Source organism: Eptesicus fuscus, chromosome 6, assembly GCF_027574615.1.
Source record: "Eptesicus fuscus isolate TK198812 chromosome 6, DD_ASM_mEF_20220401, whole genome shotgun sequence".
Classification (NCBI taxonomy): Eukaryota; Metazoa; Chordata; class Mammalia; order Chiroptera; family Vespertilionidae; genus Eptesicus; species Eptesicus fuscus.
In genome coordinates, this window is record NC_072478.1 from 27,700,557 (window position 1) to 27,715,981 (window position 15,425).

The 15,425-nt window shown below is 53.6% G+C and overlaps 2 protein-coding genes across 2 annotated transcripts; both read left to right on the forward strand.

Annotated features, from left to right (window-relative positions):
• Positions 1-2,857: 2,857 nt before the first annotated feature.
• Positions 2,858-5,540, forward strand: LRG1 (leucine rich alpha-2-glycoprotein 1). Its single transcript, XM_008150603.3, has 2 exons — positions 2,858-2,957; positions 3,718-5,540. The coding sequence occupies exons 1-2, from the start codon at positions 2,899-2,901 to the stop codon at positions 4,802-4,804; spliced, it is 1,146 nt and encodes a 381-aa protein (XP_008148825.2). The 5' UTR covers positions 2,858-2,898; the 3' UTR covers positions 4,805-5,540.
• Positions 5,541-6,975: 1,435 nt separating this feature from the next.
• Positions 6,976-14,903, forward strand: PLIN5 (perilipin 5). Its single transcript, XM_028159439.2, has 8 exons — positions 6,976-7,099; positions 7,390-7,470; positions 8,213-8,408; positions 9,322-9,404; positions 10,007-10,187; positions 11,793-11,998; positions 13,220-13,339; positions 13,903-14,903. The coding sequence occupies exons 2-8, from the start codon at positions 7,411-7,413 to the stop codon at positions 14,428-14,430; spliced, it is 1,374 nt and encodes a 457-aa protein (XP_028015240.2). The 5' UTR covers positions 6,976-7,099; positions 7,390-7,410; the 3' UTR covers positions 14,431-14,903.
• The last annotated feature ends 522 nt before the right edge of the window (positions 14,904-15,425 follow it).

Below are 15,425 nucleotides of genomic sequence, written 5' to 3' on the forward strand. Positions count from 1 at the left end.
CCAGATAATATGCTCGGTAGGGGGGACCGTGTGTGTGGAGAAGGAGGAGGATCAAGGAGGGCCTGCCAGGGGTAACATCTGAGCTGAGACGGGAGATGGGACAGCCTTGGAGAGATGTGCAGACAGAACCTTCCAGGCAGAGGGAACAGCCAGTGCTAAGGCCATGCGGTGGGAATTCACTTGGAGGACGGGTGGGGCAGCCAGTGTAGCTGGAGCAGCAGGTGAGGGGAGATCAGGTGGCGATGAAGAGGGAGATGAGGACAGGGCCCAGATTGGCAGGGCCTTGCAGGTGAGGAGTACAATGTTTTTTTAACTGTGGTGAAATATGCATAAACACACATAAATTCAAATGTGCCATTTGAGCCTTTTTAAAGTGTTCACTTCAGGGGCATGAAGTCCATTCACATTGTTGGGCAACCATCCCCACCATCCATCTCCAGCACTTTCTCATCTTCCCAGACTAAAACCCCATCCTCATTAAACACTAACTCCTCATCCCACCACCGCTCGCCCAGACTCGTGGATTTTAAGTTGGACAGGAAGCCAGCAGAGAGTTTTAAGCAGGGGACATGGATCTGCTTTCATTCTAAGAGATCTAAGAGATCGCTTTCGTGTTATGTCATTACAGTTCACAGCCCTTCCTTCCAGCCCATGTCAATTAAGCACCTACTGTGTGAACAAGACAGACCTGGTTTCTTCTTGTCATGGGGGGGGACACTGATAATAAAGAAACACAAATACTCTGATGGCATCTGACAGCTCCTCCTGAACCTGTGTGTGTCTGTTTTTTTCAGCTTGAGATATAATTGACATATAACATTGTGTAAGTTTCAGGTACACAACCTGATGATTTGATGAACGGATATATTGTAGGATGATCCCCACAATGAGATGAACTCGTCCATTACCTCACACAGTTACCTTTTAGTGTATGATCAGAACATTTAAGATCTACTCTCTTAGCAACTGCCAAGTATACAATACAGTATCATCAACAATAGTCACCGTGCTGTACATTAGACCCCCAGAACTTACTCATGACTGCAGGTTTGTACCCTGAGACCAACATCTCTCCTCCCCATTACCCTCCACCTCCAGCCCCTGATGAGAACCATCCTTCCACCGGTTCCTATGAGTTCATTTTTACATTCCACATATACATGAGATCACACAGTATTTGCCTTACTCCCTCTGACTTATTTCACTTAGCATAATGCCCTGAAGATTCATCTATGTTGTTGGAAATGGCAGGATTTGTGTCTTATTTCATGGCTGAATTGTGTGTGTGTGTGTGTGTGTGTGTGTGTGTGTGTGTGTGTGTGAATAATGCTGCAGTAAACATGGGGAAGCAGATATCTAGAGAATAGTGATTTCATTTACTTTGAATAAATACCCAGAAGTGGAATTGCTGGATTTTTTTAATTTTCTGAGGAACCTCCAGATTGTTCTCTGTAGCACCAATTTACATCCCCACCAACAGTAGCACGGGGTTCCCTTTTCTCCACATCCTCACCAACACTTGTTACTTCTTGTCTTATTGATAATAGCCATTCCAACAGGTGTGAAGTGACATCTCACGGTGGTTTTGATGTGCATTTCCCTGATGATCATTGATGTTGAGCATCTTTTCATATATCTGTTGGCCATTTGTATGTCTTCTTTGGAAAAATGTCTATTCAGGTCCTTTGCCCGTTTTGGTGTGTGCCTGTTTTGTGTGGCTGTCTCTGCAGGCCTGCCATTCTGTCCTGTGTGTCCTGCTCTGTCCGTGTGTCTGTTAGGTTCTGTCTATGTATTTTTGTTTTATCTCTGTCAGTATCTATGTCTGTGGATTCATGTGTATCTACCTTTCATTCTTTATCTGTGCCTGTCACTGTCAACCTGTGTGTTCTGTGTCTAAGACAGAACTCAGTCATCATCACAGCTGCGTAGGGATAAACCCTTCAGAGATGGGGCAGGGAGAAAAGGCCATAGCCAGGCATAACAAATAAGATAACAAAGCACACCTGAATTTTTACAACTCAACCAGAATGAAAGCACTTAATAGCAAAACCCATGAGATGCAGCCAAAGCCATTCTCAAAGGGAAATGTATAGCCTCCTAATGCATTCATTAGTAAACAAACAACCCAAAACAAATGGTGCATCAGCTTAGGATGAAGAAGGAGCAATACCTGAAATCTATATAACTTTATTAACCAATGTCACCCCAATAAATACAATTTTTAAAGAAAGAGCAGATGGGACCTTTGGAGATTGAATTCATCTTCACAGATGGGGAAACAAAGGCCAAGAAAAGGTAAGCCACGTGCCCACAGTCACAAAGCATAGCAGTCGTAGCACAGCTGGGATTCAGAAATAGGTTTAGTCCCTCCCAGCTCATTGTTCAAAAACTGCAAAGATCTTCTGGCATCACTCGCTTTTATACTCTATTTTTAAAAAGTTATTTCAATAAAAATATATCCAACAACATGTCGTAAATTCAAGACAAGTGTTTTTTGTTCTCTTCACTGCACTTCCTGATTGCTCAAATGTGTCACAAACAGTACCTCTTGTCCCCATCCTCCAGGACTGGCAACTTGCAAGCTTGACCCTTGACTCCTGGGTTGGGGGTGGGGGGAGTGGGGACTCACTCCCAGAGACTCTGGGTGCCCACTTTCCCATAGCAGGAATCAGGGGAAGGAAACCTGGACAGAAACAGGGACAAGAAGGGGTGGGCAGCCCCTCTGCTGTCCTCCCCCTGCCAGGAAACAATTTTGCAACCTTGACTCCTCCCTTTCCTGTGCCTGGCTCAAGTTCAGGCCCTATCGGGAATAGGATGTGGGTGGGTGGGGACTTCCTATGGTTGTTGCCCCTGCCCCCAGCCCAGGTAAGTATAAGGCCACCTCACCAGACCAAAGGAATGTGGATGGAAAAGAGAGAGGCCACCATGTCCTCTTGGAGCCCAGAGGGAAGCCAGAGGTAGGTCCCCACCCTGCCAATCACGGGCAGGCTTGGGCACCAGGCACTGCATGGACCTTCCGTCTGACCCGCTGAAATCACAGGGCCAGACGTAGGCCTCCTGGCTGGCACAGACCAACACTCGGGCTCTAATTAGGACAGGTTTGCTCCCATACACACTCTCACCTGCAGATGTCCCAGGCAGGGAGTGAGAACCCACCCCGACTTCAGGGGCCTGCTGGAGGGGGACCGGGAGGAGCAGAAACCCCAGCCCTCCTAGGGTTACAAGGCCAAATGCCTGCCTCCACGCCTGCTTTGGGCACTTTTTTTTTTTTTTTTTTTTTGCTTTGGACACTTTTCATGTTCAAAGTCCCATTTGCACCTGGAGCCCTGGCTTGTACCTGGGTGCTTGAAGCAAGATGGAGCTGGACACAGATAACCTGACCTTGTTTCTTCAGGGTTGGAAAGAAAAAGTAGGAGCACAGCCGGGGCGGGGGGAGGGAGAGCCATGAATTCTGCTTGGGAAAGTCAGAGAAAGCTTTGTGAAAAAAGGGGCATTGGAGTTGGGGGCTTTGCAGCATGGATAGGAGTTCACTGGCTCTGCCTTCAAAACATGAAGAAGAGGAGGAGGTGACTGTACTAGTCCAGAGGAGCAATGAGGAGGCATGATTCTGGGGAGCAAAAATGGATGGGAAGAAGTGGGCATGTTCTGGGTATATTTTCACTGAGTTGGGTATATTTTTATTTTGGCTCATTAAGCAGCTTCTGTCATTGCCTCCAGCCCAGGGGTCCTGGACCCCCATCTTTCTAGAACCCTGTTCCTGCTGCTACTAATTGTGGCCCCCTCAGTTCAAGGGGTCACCCCAAGCCCTGAAGCCTGCCAGGTGTTCCAGTCAAGCAATGGCAGCTCCGTCAACTGCTACCCACCTGCCAAACTCCCCCGACAGCTCCCAGCCGACACCATCTTCCTGTCCGTGGAGTTCTTCAACCTCACCCAGCTGCCACCGGAGACCCTCCAGGGCATCTCTAACCTCCAGGAGCTGCACCTTTCCAGCAACGGGCTGGAGACGCTGTCCGACAAGTTTCTGTTGCCTGTGCCTCAGCTGAAGGTGCTCGATCTAACCCGCAACGCCCTGACCCGGCTGCCCGCCGGCCTCTTCCAGGGCTCAGCCACCCTCCACACCCTGGTGCTGAATCAGAACCAGCTGGGAGCCCTGGAAACCTCGTGGCTGCAGGGCCTGAAGGCCCTGAGGCATCTGGACCTAGCCGGGAACCACCTCCGGACACTACCCCCCGGGCTGCTGGCCAACTTCACCGACCTGCGCATCCTTGACCTTGGCAATAACCAGCTGGAGACTTTGCCCTCTGACCTTCTGAGGGGCCCCCTGAAGTTGGAACGGCTGCACCTGGAGGGCAACAGATTGCAAGCACTCGAAGAGGGCCTGCTGGAGCCCCAGCCAAACCTGAACTACCTTTTCCTGAGCGACAACCGGCTGGCCACGGTAGCGGCCGGCGCCTTCCGAGGTCTGAAGCAGCTGGACATGCTGGACCTGTCCAACAACTCACTGAGCAGCGTGCCCAAGGGGCTCTTGGCATCCGTGGGGCAGCCCGGGGCAGCCCGGGACATGAAGGATGGCTTTGACATCTCTGGTAACCCCTGGAATTGCGACCAGAACTTGGACGGCTTCTATCAGTGGCTTGTGGACAATAAAGACAAGATGTTCTTCCGGAATAACACATGCTGCGCTGAGCCTAAAGCCAGGCAGGGCCAGACACTGCTGGCCGCGGCCATGTCTCATTTGAAGCTCACGGCTGGGGTGGAGATGGGTAGGAACGGCCTGGCGGAACACTGCACATTAGGCAATTAATTCCCTTTTAAGGGTGAGGCAGGCTTTCCACAGTTGCTAGACCCACGCTTCCCCAAACACCCCTGAGGCTCACAGGCCTCCTTGCCTTTGCTCACGCTTTGCTCATTGCTTTTCCAGGAATGCCTTCCCCACTTCCCACATCTCTTGGTCCCCCAGCTCCCTCAGCACAACCCTGGCCGCACTGGGCTGTCTCTGACTCTGGCTCCCCCACTTTTGGGGGGCTCTCTGAGTGCAGGGCCTGGGGCCGAGTTGTCTCACTTAGTTAGGTGTCAGACCCGAGGGGTTTAATAATTGTCAGCCCTAGCTGGTTTGGCTCAGTGGATAGAGTGTCAGCCTGTGAACTGAAGGGTACCAGGTTAAATTCTGGTCAAGGGCACAGGCCCAAGTTGCGGGCTTGATCCCCAGTAGGGGGCGTGCAGGAGGCAGCCAATCAATGACTCTCATCATTGATGTTTCTATCTTTCTCTCTTTCTCCCTTCCTCTCTGAAATCAATAAAAATAAAATAAAATGTAAAATATTTTTTAAAAATATAAATAAATGTCAAACAGAATTGGACAAATGGGCATTTACTGTGTTCCTGCATCTCCCAAGTCAACTTCCTACTTCTCCAGGATGAAGGAGGAATAGGCATGACCCAGGGTGCTGGGTGCTGGACTTGAAATCTGATGACCCGTGGCTCCTCCTCCTCCTCTCTCCAATCCTGAGGCTTAACTGGAAATAAAACTCTGACTATTGGCCAGGGTGTCATTTTACTGGTGGATTCCTGCCAGAGTCTGTGCCCTGGGGAAGGTTTAAATTAAACCACATTGCTTCAGGTCTCCAAACAATTCGTCATGCTGGCCAGTGATAACCCAGGACAAGCATGGGCAGAAGCCCAGGGCTGTGCTCTCAGAACTCAGGACCTGGAGCCACCTGCTGACAATGCTGGGCATAGTGGGGCCAGGGTCAGATTTGGGGGAGCCATGTGTATGTGTTTGGGCCATGCTCGTTTTTTTCAGCCCCCTGGAAGGAGTATCACGCCCACATTGGTGATCATTCCAGGTGTGAAGATGAAAAAGCCAGGGTCTGGAGCTTGATTTGACTGAATTTAAATCAAATCCGTCAGTCACTATGGGACCCAGGGCAAGTGGTTTAAGCGTTCTAAACTTCAATTTGCTCATCTGTAAAATGGGGATCTCAGAGAATGGGCTGGTTTTGCTTCTGGTTTAGTTAAGTGGTAGATTAAAAAAATAATAATTTTTTTTTTAATGGAAAGAGTCCTGGCTGTGTAACTCAATTGGTTAGAGCACTGTCCTTGTATGCCAAGGTTGCAGGTTCAATCCCCAGTCAGGGCACATACAAAAATCAAGCAATGAATGCATAGATGGTGGAACAACAAATCAGTATCTCTCTCTCTCTCTCTCTCTCTCTCTCTCTCTCTCTCTCTCTCTCTCATAAATAAATAAATATTTTTTAAAAAAAAGAAAGACATTAAGGACTTGCCCAAGGTCAATGGGGAAGGAGGTGGGAGTTGTGGTCGCCCCCAAGGCAGCGAGGGTGACAAGTGGCCACACTTGGCCTACGGAAGTAGCTCAATCTTTGGGCATCCACCGTCCCCAAGGTGCTTTGGCAACCGCACAGTTCTCGGGAGCACACGGGAAGAGAGTGGGGTCCTGAAGCCCCACCCCTGAGACACGCCCCTGGGCAGCCTTTCCCTATTGGTCACTCCCAGGAGGCTCCGCCTCCAAAGCCACTATAAGGCGGGCGGGGCCGGCAGAGGGCGGAGACTGGAGCCAGAGTTTGGGGTCCGCGGCAGTACCTGGAGGCTGAGGCTGCGCGCGCCCAGGTGAGTGTCACCCGGGTGGAGTCCAAGAGCACCCAGCAGGCCTGGGGCCCGAATTGGGTGGGCAGGCGAGGGTTCAGCGGCGTGGGGAGAGGAGGGAGTGACGGGCTGGAGCAGGTGGCTGAGACCCTTGGCCCAGTTGGCTGAAGCTCAGGACCCTGTTGGGCGGGGACCACAGCTCTGAAGGCACCGGGTAGGGATGACCTGCAGGCAGGGAGTCTGAGGTCAAACTCCCTACTCTGAGTCAGCTTAAGCTGAGTGACCTTGAGCCCAGCATGGACCCCTGTGTGCCTCGGTTTCCCTGATTGTCAATTGATTGGGTTTATTGGGATTCCACAGTTACCACCTGCATCCCTGTATGGGGCTGCTTGTGCAGTTCTGTCCAGGGTAGGGGCAGCAGGGACCTCTCCTACTTTGCAGAAGAGGAAACAGCCCAGAGAGGTGAAGGCACTTGTCCAAAGTCACACAGCAGGTAATGGCAGGATTGAAACCCTGAGCCCATGCTTTGAATCCCTACAGGGGCCCCACTTTGCCAGAGGCTCTCTAGTGTGCACCTACTGTGTGCAGAGTCTTGTGCACTGTCTGTGCTCCTCAGGACATTCTGAGGTAGGGTATTATCATTACCTCCTTTTTCGGATGAGGAAACTGAGGTCCCAAGAAGGAACAAGACTTGTTGGAGTCCCAGAGCCCAGACAGACAGAACCCAGGGCTTGGGAGGGAGCTTGGTGGGCCGGCCCCCTTCACTCTGTCCTGTCCCCCAAGGTGACCCTGTTTGCAGCAGGCATGTCGGAAGATGAGGCGGCTCAGGCCCACAGCCCCAGCTTGTGTGAGCATGACCAGCAGGTGAGGGGCTGCACCTCCTATGGAGCAGGACATGGGGAACGGGGGGCGGGGGGGCAATCCCTCCCTGGACGGCTGGGCACCCCTCCCACCTCTATCTTTGCTTGGAGCACCTCACTCTTAGGGCATTTTGGACCATGGAGGCTGGCATCTCTGCACCTCCTACCCACTTCCCAGAGGGCACAGTGAGGCCTGGGAGGGGAGCATTTCTTCAAGCGCACCCAGCTGGCTTATCTGGACTCTGCCCAACTTTCCCCCTCTCAGCTCTGGGTCTCCGCCTCTATCTCCCCTTCTCTGTGTCCGCCATTGTGGCACTCTTATCAACAACAATAATAGCAGCGCTCACAGCATCTCCCCTGCATCGGTCACTGCTCCAAGCACTTCACATACATTGGCTCCTGGAATTCCCATCACAGCCCTAGAAACCCGTTTTACAGATGAGAGACGAAGGCACCCAGTTCACTCACTTGCCCACGCTCACACAGCTCTGGTTGGTGGCCCAACCAGAACTGAATGCAGGCAGTTTTGCCCCAGAGGCATGTACCCTTCAAGCCACCAGACTCAGAACTTGTCACGCTGTGTGTGTGCTACTGTGAGCACCTTCCTGTGGGCTCCTCCACTGTACACAGCCAGGGGCTCCGCCTGCTTCCCCCCAGGCCTCCGGCCCATAGGGAGGAAGCGGGCTAAAGTGAGGCTGAGCCTCCCACCTCCCTGGGGGCCCCTCTGACTGCACCCCTTCCCACAGAACGTGGTACACCGAGTTGTGGCCCTGCCCCTGGTCAAGGCCACGTGCACTGCTGTCTCCGATGCTTACAGCGCAGCCAAGGGCAGGCACCCGCTACTGGGCTCTGCCTGCCGCCTGGCTGAGCACTGCGTGTGCAGCCTTACCACCAGCGCCCTGGACCACGCCCAGCCACTGCTCAGCCACCTGCAGCCTCAGCGTGAGTCCCCCTGGCCCGAGGGTCCTGTGGTTGCCTGTGGTTTCACCCTCTCATGCGCCATCCGCATGGCATGGCCTGAAGTGTGGACTCCCTGACCTGGGTGTCCCTCCTCAGTCTCACCTGTCCTGTGCCTTTAGTCTGACTGCTTGTCCCCCACCCCCACCCCAACCACCTGTGTCACCCTTGCTCGGTCCTTGTGCCGGTGCCATCTCCCAGTCCCTCTTTGCCTGCCCCTTCTCCCCTCTACCTGTTGGCATGTTATGTCTTATCTCCTGGTCGTCATCTGCTCTCAGCAGCGGATTTGTGGCCCCCTCCTGTCCCATTCCATCTGTCTTGAAGTCCTCCTCCCTTGTTGGTTGGCCTGTTAGGCCTTGGGCCCCCTTTACCTATCCAACCTCCCTTCCCCATCTGCCCCTTGGTCCTGAGGGCTGCCTCCACCTATCCGGACCCCCATATCTTCCTAGACCTGTGACCAGCTCACGAGTCCAACCTGACCACCTGATGGGGGTGGGGACAGAAAGACTCTTGACTGAAGGGGGCCACCTGAGGTTCCCAGCCCAGGGCCTCCCCTCCTCCTTCTTAGCTGGTTTGAGTGACCTTGAGCCTGCTCCCTGGGGCATCTGAGCTGAGCATGGGTGTGGAGTCACCTTGGTGCTGGCAGAAGTCTGTGGCAGCGCAGAGGTGGGGAAAGCAGAGGAGGCAGGGCCCAGCTTGGTGGCCCACCACACCCTCAGGGTCTCCAGCCCCTCAGGGAATCAGCCAGGTCACCCCTTTCACGAAGGCCTCCCTTCATCTCTGTCTCTCTCCCCTCTTTTTTCTCTGCTTCTCCCTCTGGTATTCCCTCCTTCTGTGTTCCTCTCTCCGTTATCATCTCCCAGATTCTCACTCCCTGCCTCTCCCTCTCTCTCTTCAGTGGCTACAGTGAACGATCTTGCCTGCAGGGGCCTCGACAAGCTGGAGGAGAAGCTACCGTTTCTCCAGCAGCCTTCTGAGATGGTATGGCGCAGGTCATGGGGATCTGCAGGGGGTGGAAGTGGAAGGGAGGAGGGCTGCCTCCCCCAAGACCCAGCCAGACGCCTCTGCCAGCTGGACTCTGGGACCAAATCAGGCTTTGGTCAACTCAAAAAACACCACACAGATGAAAATAATCAGCACCCAGCCCTGGCTGATGTGGCTCAGTTGATTGGGCATCATTCAGTGCACCGAAAGGTTGCTGGTTCGATTCCTGCTCAGGGCACATGCCTGGGTTGTGGGCCCCATCCCCGGTGGGGGATGTGCAGGAGGCAGCTGATCGATGTTCCACTCTCACATTGATGTTTCTCTCTCCTCTCCTTTCCTCTCTCTCTCAAAAAAATAAAATAAAATAAAAATGTGTTTTAAAAAAATAATCGGCACTCATATTTATCTAGCACTTAATATGTGCCAGTAGGTGCTGGTAACCCCTTCAGCCACCCTGTGAGGGAGAGTTTTTATTTTCCTCCAATTTATAGAGGGGGAAATTGAGACCTAGAGCTGGGAAAGGGCCAGGGGTCCTTGACCCCCAGCCCCAGGAGCCAGGGAAGGGAGCTGAAAACTGGATCGGGGGTCCCTCCCACCAGGTGGTGACCTCAGCCAAAGATGCAGTGGCCAGCAGTATGACAGGCATGGCGGGCTTGGCACGGCAGGGCCGGCGCTGGAGCGTGGAGCTGAAGCGTTCCATGAGCCACGCGGTGGACGTCGTGTTGGGCAAGTCGGAGGAGCTGGTGGACCATTTCCTGCCCATGACTGAGGAGGAACTGGGTGAGGCTGGTGCCCTCTCCACCTGCCCCTGAATCCTCCTGCCCAGTCCCCATCCCCAGAGGTTACCGATTAGAGAGGTGCCCTGGCCTGTTTGGCTCAGTGGATAGAACATCAGCCTGCGGATTGAAGGGTCATGGGTTCAATTCTGGTCAAGGGCACGTATCTTGGTTGCAGGGTTGGTCCCCAGCCCCGTAGGGGTGCATGTGGGAGGCAACCAATCGATGTCTCTCTCTCACATCCATGTTTCTGTGTGTCTCTCCCCCTCCTTTCCATTCTCTCTAAAAAAAAAAATCAATGGGGCCCTGGCTGGTTTGGCTCAATGGACAGAGTGTCTGCCTGCAGACTGAAAGGTGCCAGGTTCGATTCTGGTCAAGGGCGCATGCCTGGGTTGCAGGCTCGATCCCCAGTGGGGGGCTTGCAGGAGGCAGCTGGTCAATGATTATCTCTCATCTCTCTGAAATCAATAAAAATATTTCTTATTAAAAACACACACACACACACACACACACACACACACACACACATCAACAGGAAAAATATCCTTGGGTGAGGATTAACAAAAACCCCCAAACAGATTAGAGAGGTTCAGGATTCACTTGATCACACAGATCAGCAGGAACATGGAGCTGGAGCCCAGCCCTGCCTCCCTCTCCGCTTCCATGGCCCCCCAGCTGTCATCCTACTAGAAACCAGACCAGCCAGACCCCAAGAGCATAAGTGGCTTAAAGACTTGAGAGAACCAAAACTGGTTTGGCTCAGTGGATAGAGCGTCGGCCTGCGGACTGAAAGGTCCCAGGTTCGATTTCGGTCAAGGGCATGTTCCTTGGTTGTGGGCACATCCCCAGTAGGGGGTGTGCAGGAGGCAACTGATCGATGTCTCTCTCTCACCCATGTTTCTAGCTCTCTGTCCCTCTCTCTTCCTCTCTGTAAAAAATCCATTAAAAAATAAAATAAAATAAAAGACTTGAGAGAGCTGTGGTCTCAAACTGTTAGCCCTCCAAATTGTACTATCTGACCTGTACAGTGCCTTTTAAATGTTTTAATTCATTGCATGCACTTAACAATCAGATTTTGCCCTACAAATCCCAATTTCTGGCTTGCCTTGAAAAATTAGACACTTGGTTTGAATATCATCTGCCCCCTTAAAGCCCACCTTTCTCCAATGTTCTAATATTGTCTGCTGGCCCTGGAGCCAATCTGACTTCTCACCCCCTGCTTTGGCACTAGAACATGTTGACCTACTTTGTCTTCAGTGGAAAGGCATTTATGAAGCACCAACTGTGTTCCAGGCACTTGCGATATATTCTTTAAGAGGCTTTTTATTAGAGTGGTTAAGAACAGTTTAAAGTGGGAGTGCCTGGGTTTGAACCCTGGTTCTGCTTCTGGCACACTGGGACTTTGCCTCTCTTTGCCTCAGTTTTCCCCATCTGTGAAATGGGGCTAATAATGGTGCCTACATCATAGGGTTTAGGGAATGTTGAGAGTTGAATTTGGTAAAGGGAAACTATAAATTTGGGAGCCCATGGGCTTGTCCACCCAGAAGGTGGGTGAACAGACATGGGGGCGGGTCCACACTGACCCCCTCTCTCCCATCCTGCCCTCCAGCGGCACTGGCAGCTGAGGCTGAGGCTGAGGGCCCGGAAGTGGGCTCAGTGGAACAGCAGAGGAGACATCAGGGCTACTTTGTGCGCCTGGGCTCCCTGTCAACACGACTCCGCCACCTGGCATATGAGCATTCTCTGGGGAAACTGAGGCAGAAGAAACATCACGCTCAGGACACACTGGCCCAGCTGCAGGAGACACTGGAGCTGGTGAGAGCCCTCTGCCTGCCCCCACCCTGTAACGCTGGCCAGTAAGCATGCATTAAACGCCATCCGAGTACCTGGTCCCATGCTAGACTGAAGGGGGAGGCAGAACTGGTCTCGGCTACCTCTAGCTGTGCATGTTCAGGGCTGGGGAAGAGGGGTGCCTGGGGCTGGAGGAGCTTAGGGGGTGTTGAGACTCAGCCTGAGGAGTAGAGAAGGGGTTCTGTGGAGAAGTAGGAGCTGGAATTTATAGGCAGTTAAGGTAGGTCTGGAGCCTCTGCACCCTTTAGGTTCCAGCTCACACCCAGCTTCTTGTCTCATTGTCCATCCCTCCCTGCTCCAAAGGAACATGGCAGCTCCTGCTTACTGGGCTAAGTGCAGATGCCCCAGCCTGCCTATCCCACATCCCCTTTCCTCATCTCAATTGCCAGCAGCTCCGTGTTCTTAAACCCTCCCTCGTCCAACACATCAGCCATACTATCAGCTCTGCCCCCAAAGTCTATCCTGAGTCTGTCAACATTTCCTCCCTCCACCTGCTTCCAGCTCTCATGCTTGCACAGTCACCCAGCTCTCCTGGACCCGACTGTCCTCCCACAGCAGCCAACAGAGGGCACCTGTGAGCACCTGAGCATAATGGCCTGAAGGTTCATCCATTTTGTAGCATGTATCAGAACTTCCTTTTTCTGTGGCTCAATAATATTCCATCATATGGATGGGCCACAATTTATTTCTATTCATCTTTTAATACCTGCCCTGTCCTGGGTACTGAAGACACGGTGCTCCTTCAGGACACTCACAGTCCAGTCAGGGGATCAGGGTCAAAACTGGGAACACGGCAGGTGCTCTGGGACCCAGAGGAGGGATCACCCAGCCAGAAGGGGAGGAGGGGAGGTTTCTTGGAGGGGGTAATGTCCACATTGAGACTTGAACTGGAATGAACCAGCGGGGGAGATGAGGTGGAGCGAGGAGTGTACATGCTTGAGGGACCCGCATCAGCAAATGCCTGGCGGTGAGTCTGAGCTTCAGGAAAACCACAGGTCGCAGGGTCTGCCAGAGGCAGAGGATTCAGTGAACAGGCTGCCAGGCTGGCTCAGCAGGTGCAGAAGGCTGCACACAGCAAGTGTTCCCTAAATGCTTATTGAGGACGGGTCCAAGCTAGGATCAGTCCTGGCTCCCCCGACCCCCCAAGTCCTCCACCTCTGATGAACACTTTTCCGGTTCCCACAGATTGACCTCGTGCAGTGTGGGATGACCCCCACCGCCCCAGCCCGCCCTGGGAAAGTGCACGAGCTGTGGGGGGACTGGAGTCTGAGCACCCTGGAGAACGGCCGCCGCCGCCGTAGTCAGGTAGGACGGGAGGATGGGAGTGGTTCTGGATCCGCCCGGGGTTGCCAGGGGCCATGACTGAGCTGTGAATAACCAACTGCTTGAGGTAGCTGGTTGGAGTGCCCATGGGGAAACTGAGGTAAGCTGACAGTCCTATTGGGTGCCCACAGGAGAAACTAAGGCAGGGCTTAGTCTATTGTGTGCAGGGAGGAAACTGAGGCAGGGTGATGCAGTCCTATTGGGTATCCATTAGAGAAACCGAGGCAGGGAAAGTCTCATTGTGCGTCTTTCAGGGAAACCTTCCTGATTCTTGCTTTTGGGGAGGCAGGGCTGTCTCATTGTGTCCATGAGTGAAAAGAGGCAGGGAGATAGTCCATTGTGTCCATGGGGAAACTGAGACAGGATGGCAATACCATTGTGTCCATGGGAAAACTGAGGGAGGGCTCGGTCCCAGTGTGTACCTATGGGGAGACTGAGGCAGGGTGACAGTCCCGGTGTGTCCGAGTAAACTGAGGCAGGACAGCGGTCTCAGCATGTGTCCATCTGGAACACTGAGGTGCCCCCTCTCGCACCCCTCCCCACAGGTGGAGCTGGAAACACTGGTATTGTCCCGAAGTCTGATGCAGGAGCTACAGCGCTCAGTGGACGCACTGGAAACCAGCGTGCGGGGCCTGCCCCAGGGTGCCCAGGAGAAGGTGGCCGAGGTGCGGCGCAGCGTGGACACCCTGCAGGCCGCCTTTGCTGATGCGCGTTGCTTCAGGGATGTGTCAGCCTCGGCGTTGGCCGAGGGCCGGGGCAGAGTGGCTCGGGCCCACGCCTGCGTGGATGAGCTGCTAGAGTTGGTGGTGCAGACCATGCCGCTGCCCTGGCTCGTGGGGCCCTTTTCGCCCATCCTCGTAGAGCGGTCAGAGCCCCTGCCTGACCTGGAGAACCTGGTGGACGAGGTTGTGGGGGGCCCTGACCCCCGCTGGGCGCATCTGGACTGGCCTGCCCAGCAGAGAGCCTGGCAGGCCCAGCACCGGAATGGGATAGGTCTCCCGGAGGACATTCCAGAGGAGCCTGAGCCCCCCAGCCGCCCCAAACACACTTTGATGCCAGAGTTGGACTTCTGATCTCATGGGGCCTCGCTGCCAGTGGCAGCAGGAGGCTGCCCTACACGTCCATGGCCTGCTGCCCTCTGGTGGCCACACAGAAGCACAACAGCCAATGCCTTTACCCTGGCCCAGGCACGGAGTTGGGGGTTCCCCTGGAATTCTGAATCTGGACCAGCTACTCTGACATCAGACCCTTCCCAATCTTTCCCTTGGACATATGAGGACATGAACCTAACTCAGATCTGACTAGTCTCCAGCTGGATTCATCTGTCTTTAGTCACCTGTTCCTTCACCCCAAGAAGCTGATCAAAGCTCCTCAGAGAAACACATTTTGCCCAACGGCTTCTATTTGGGGCTTTGAAAAGCAAGCATCCACCTGCTCCCCCAGCTTGTACATCCTGGACTGAGGGGTCCCCAAAGATGCTGGGTTGCACCAACTGGGCCAGCCAGGCCCACTTGTTTTGCTGTTTGGGGTATGCTCTCCAGAATAAAGGTGCTTCGTGTTGTTCAAAGGCCTCTGTTCTGGCTGGGGTGAGGCTCAGTTACAGGGTACCTGGGGGGCTCAGAGCTATGACTGCATGGCACAAGCCAGGATTCGAGATTTGAAAGGAGTGATGCCCACTCCCCCCACCCCCACCCCTGCTTGCCATCCTGCATCCTCTCTGTACTTCCACTCTTAGTGCCCAGCCCACCTGGCTAAGCATTGCCCCTTCAGATGTAGCCTCCTGGAGTAGAAGTTCACACTAGTATAAATGAATGTCTTGGAACTGCAGGGAGCAGGATCTTGAGAAGTTAGAGGGGTCAGTCCTCCTATGCCCATCTCCCTGCACCCACAGTTGCTGATCTTGCTGTGGTTTCTCCACTGTTCAGGATTGGGGAGACAGAGACAGGGCAAGGGCCATGGGCCAGTCTCATGGGGGCCCTCCCATCTTCTGACCACATTCTTGGCCGCCCCTCAGACTCCCCAATGGCCAGGCAGGGTGTTGGGAAACCACAGCACGATTCAGTGAGGT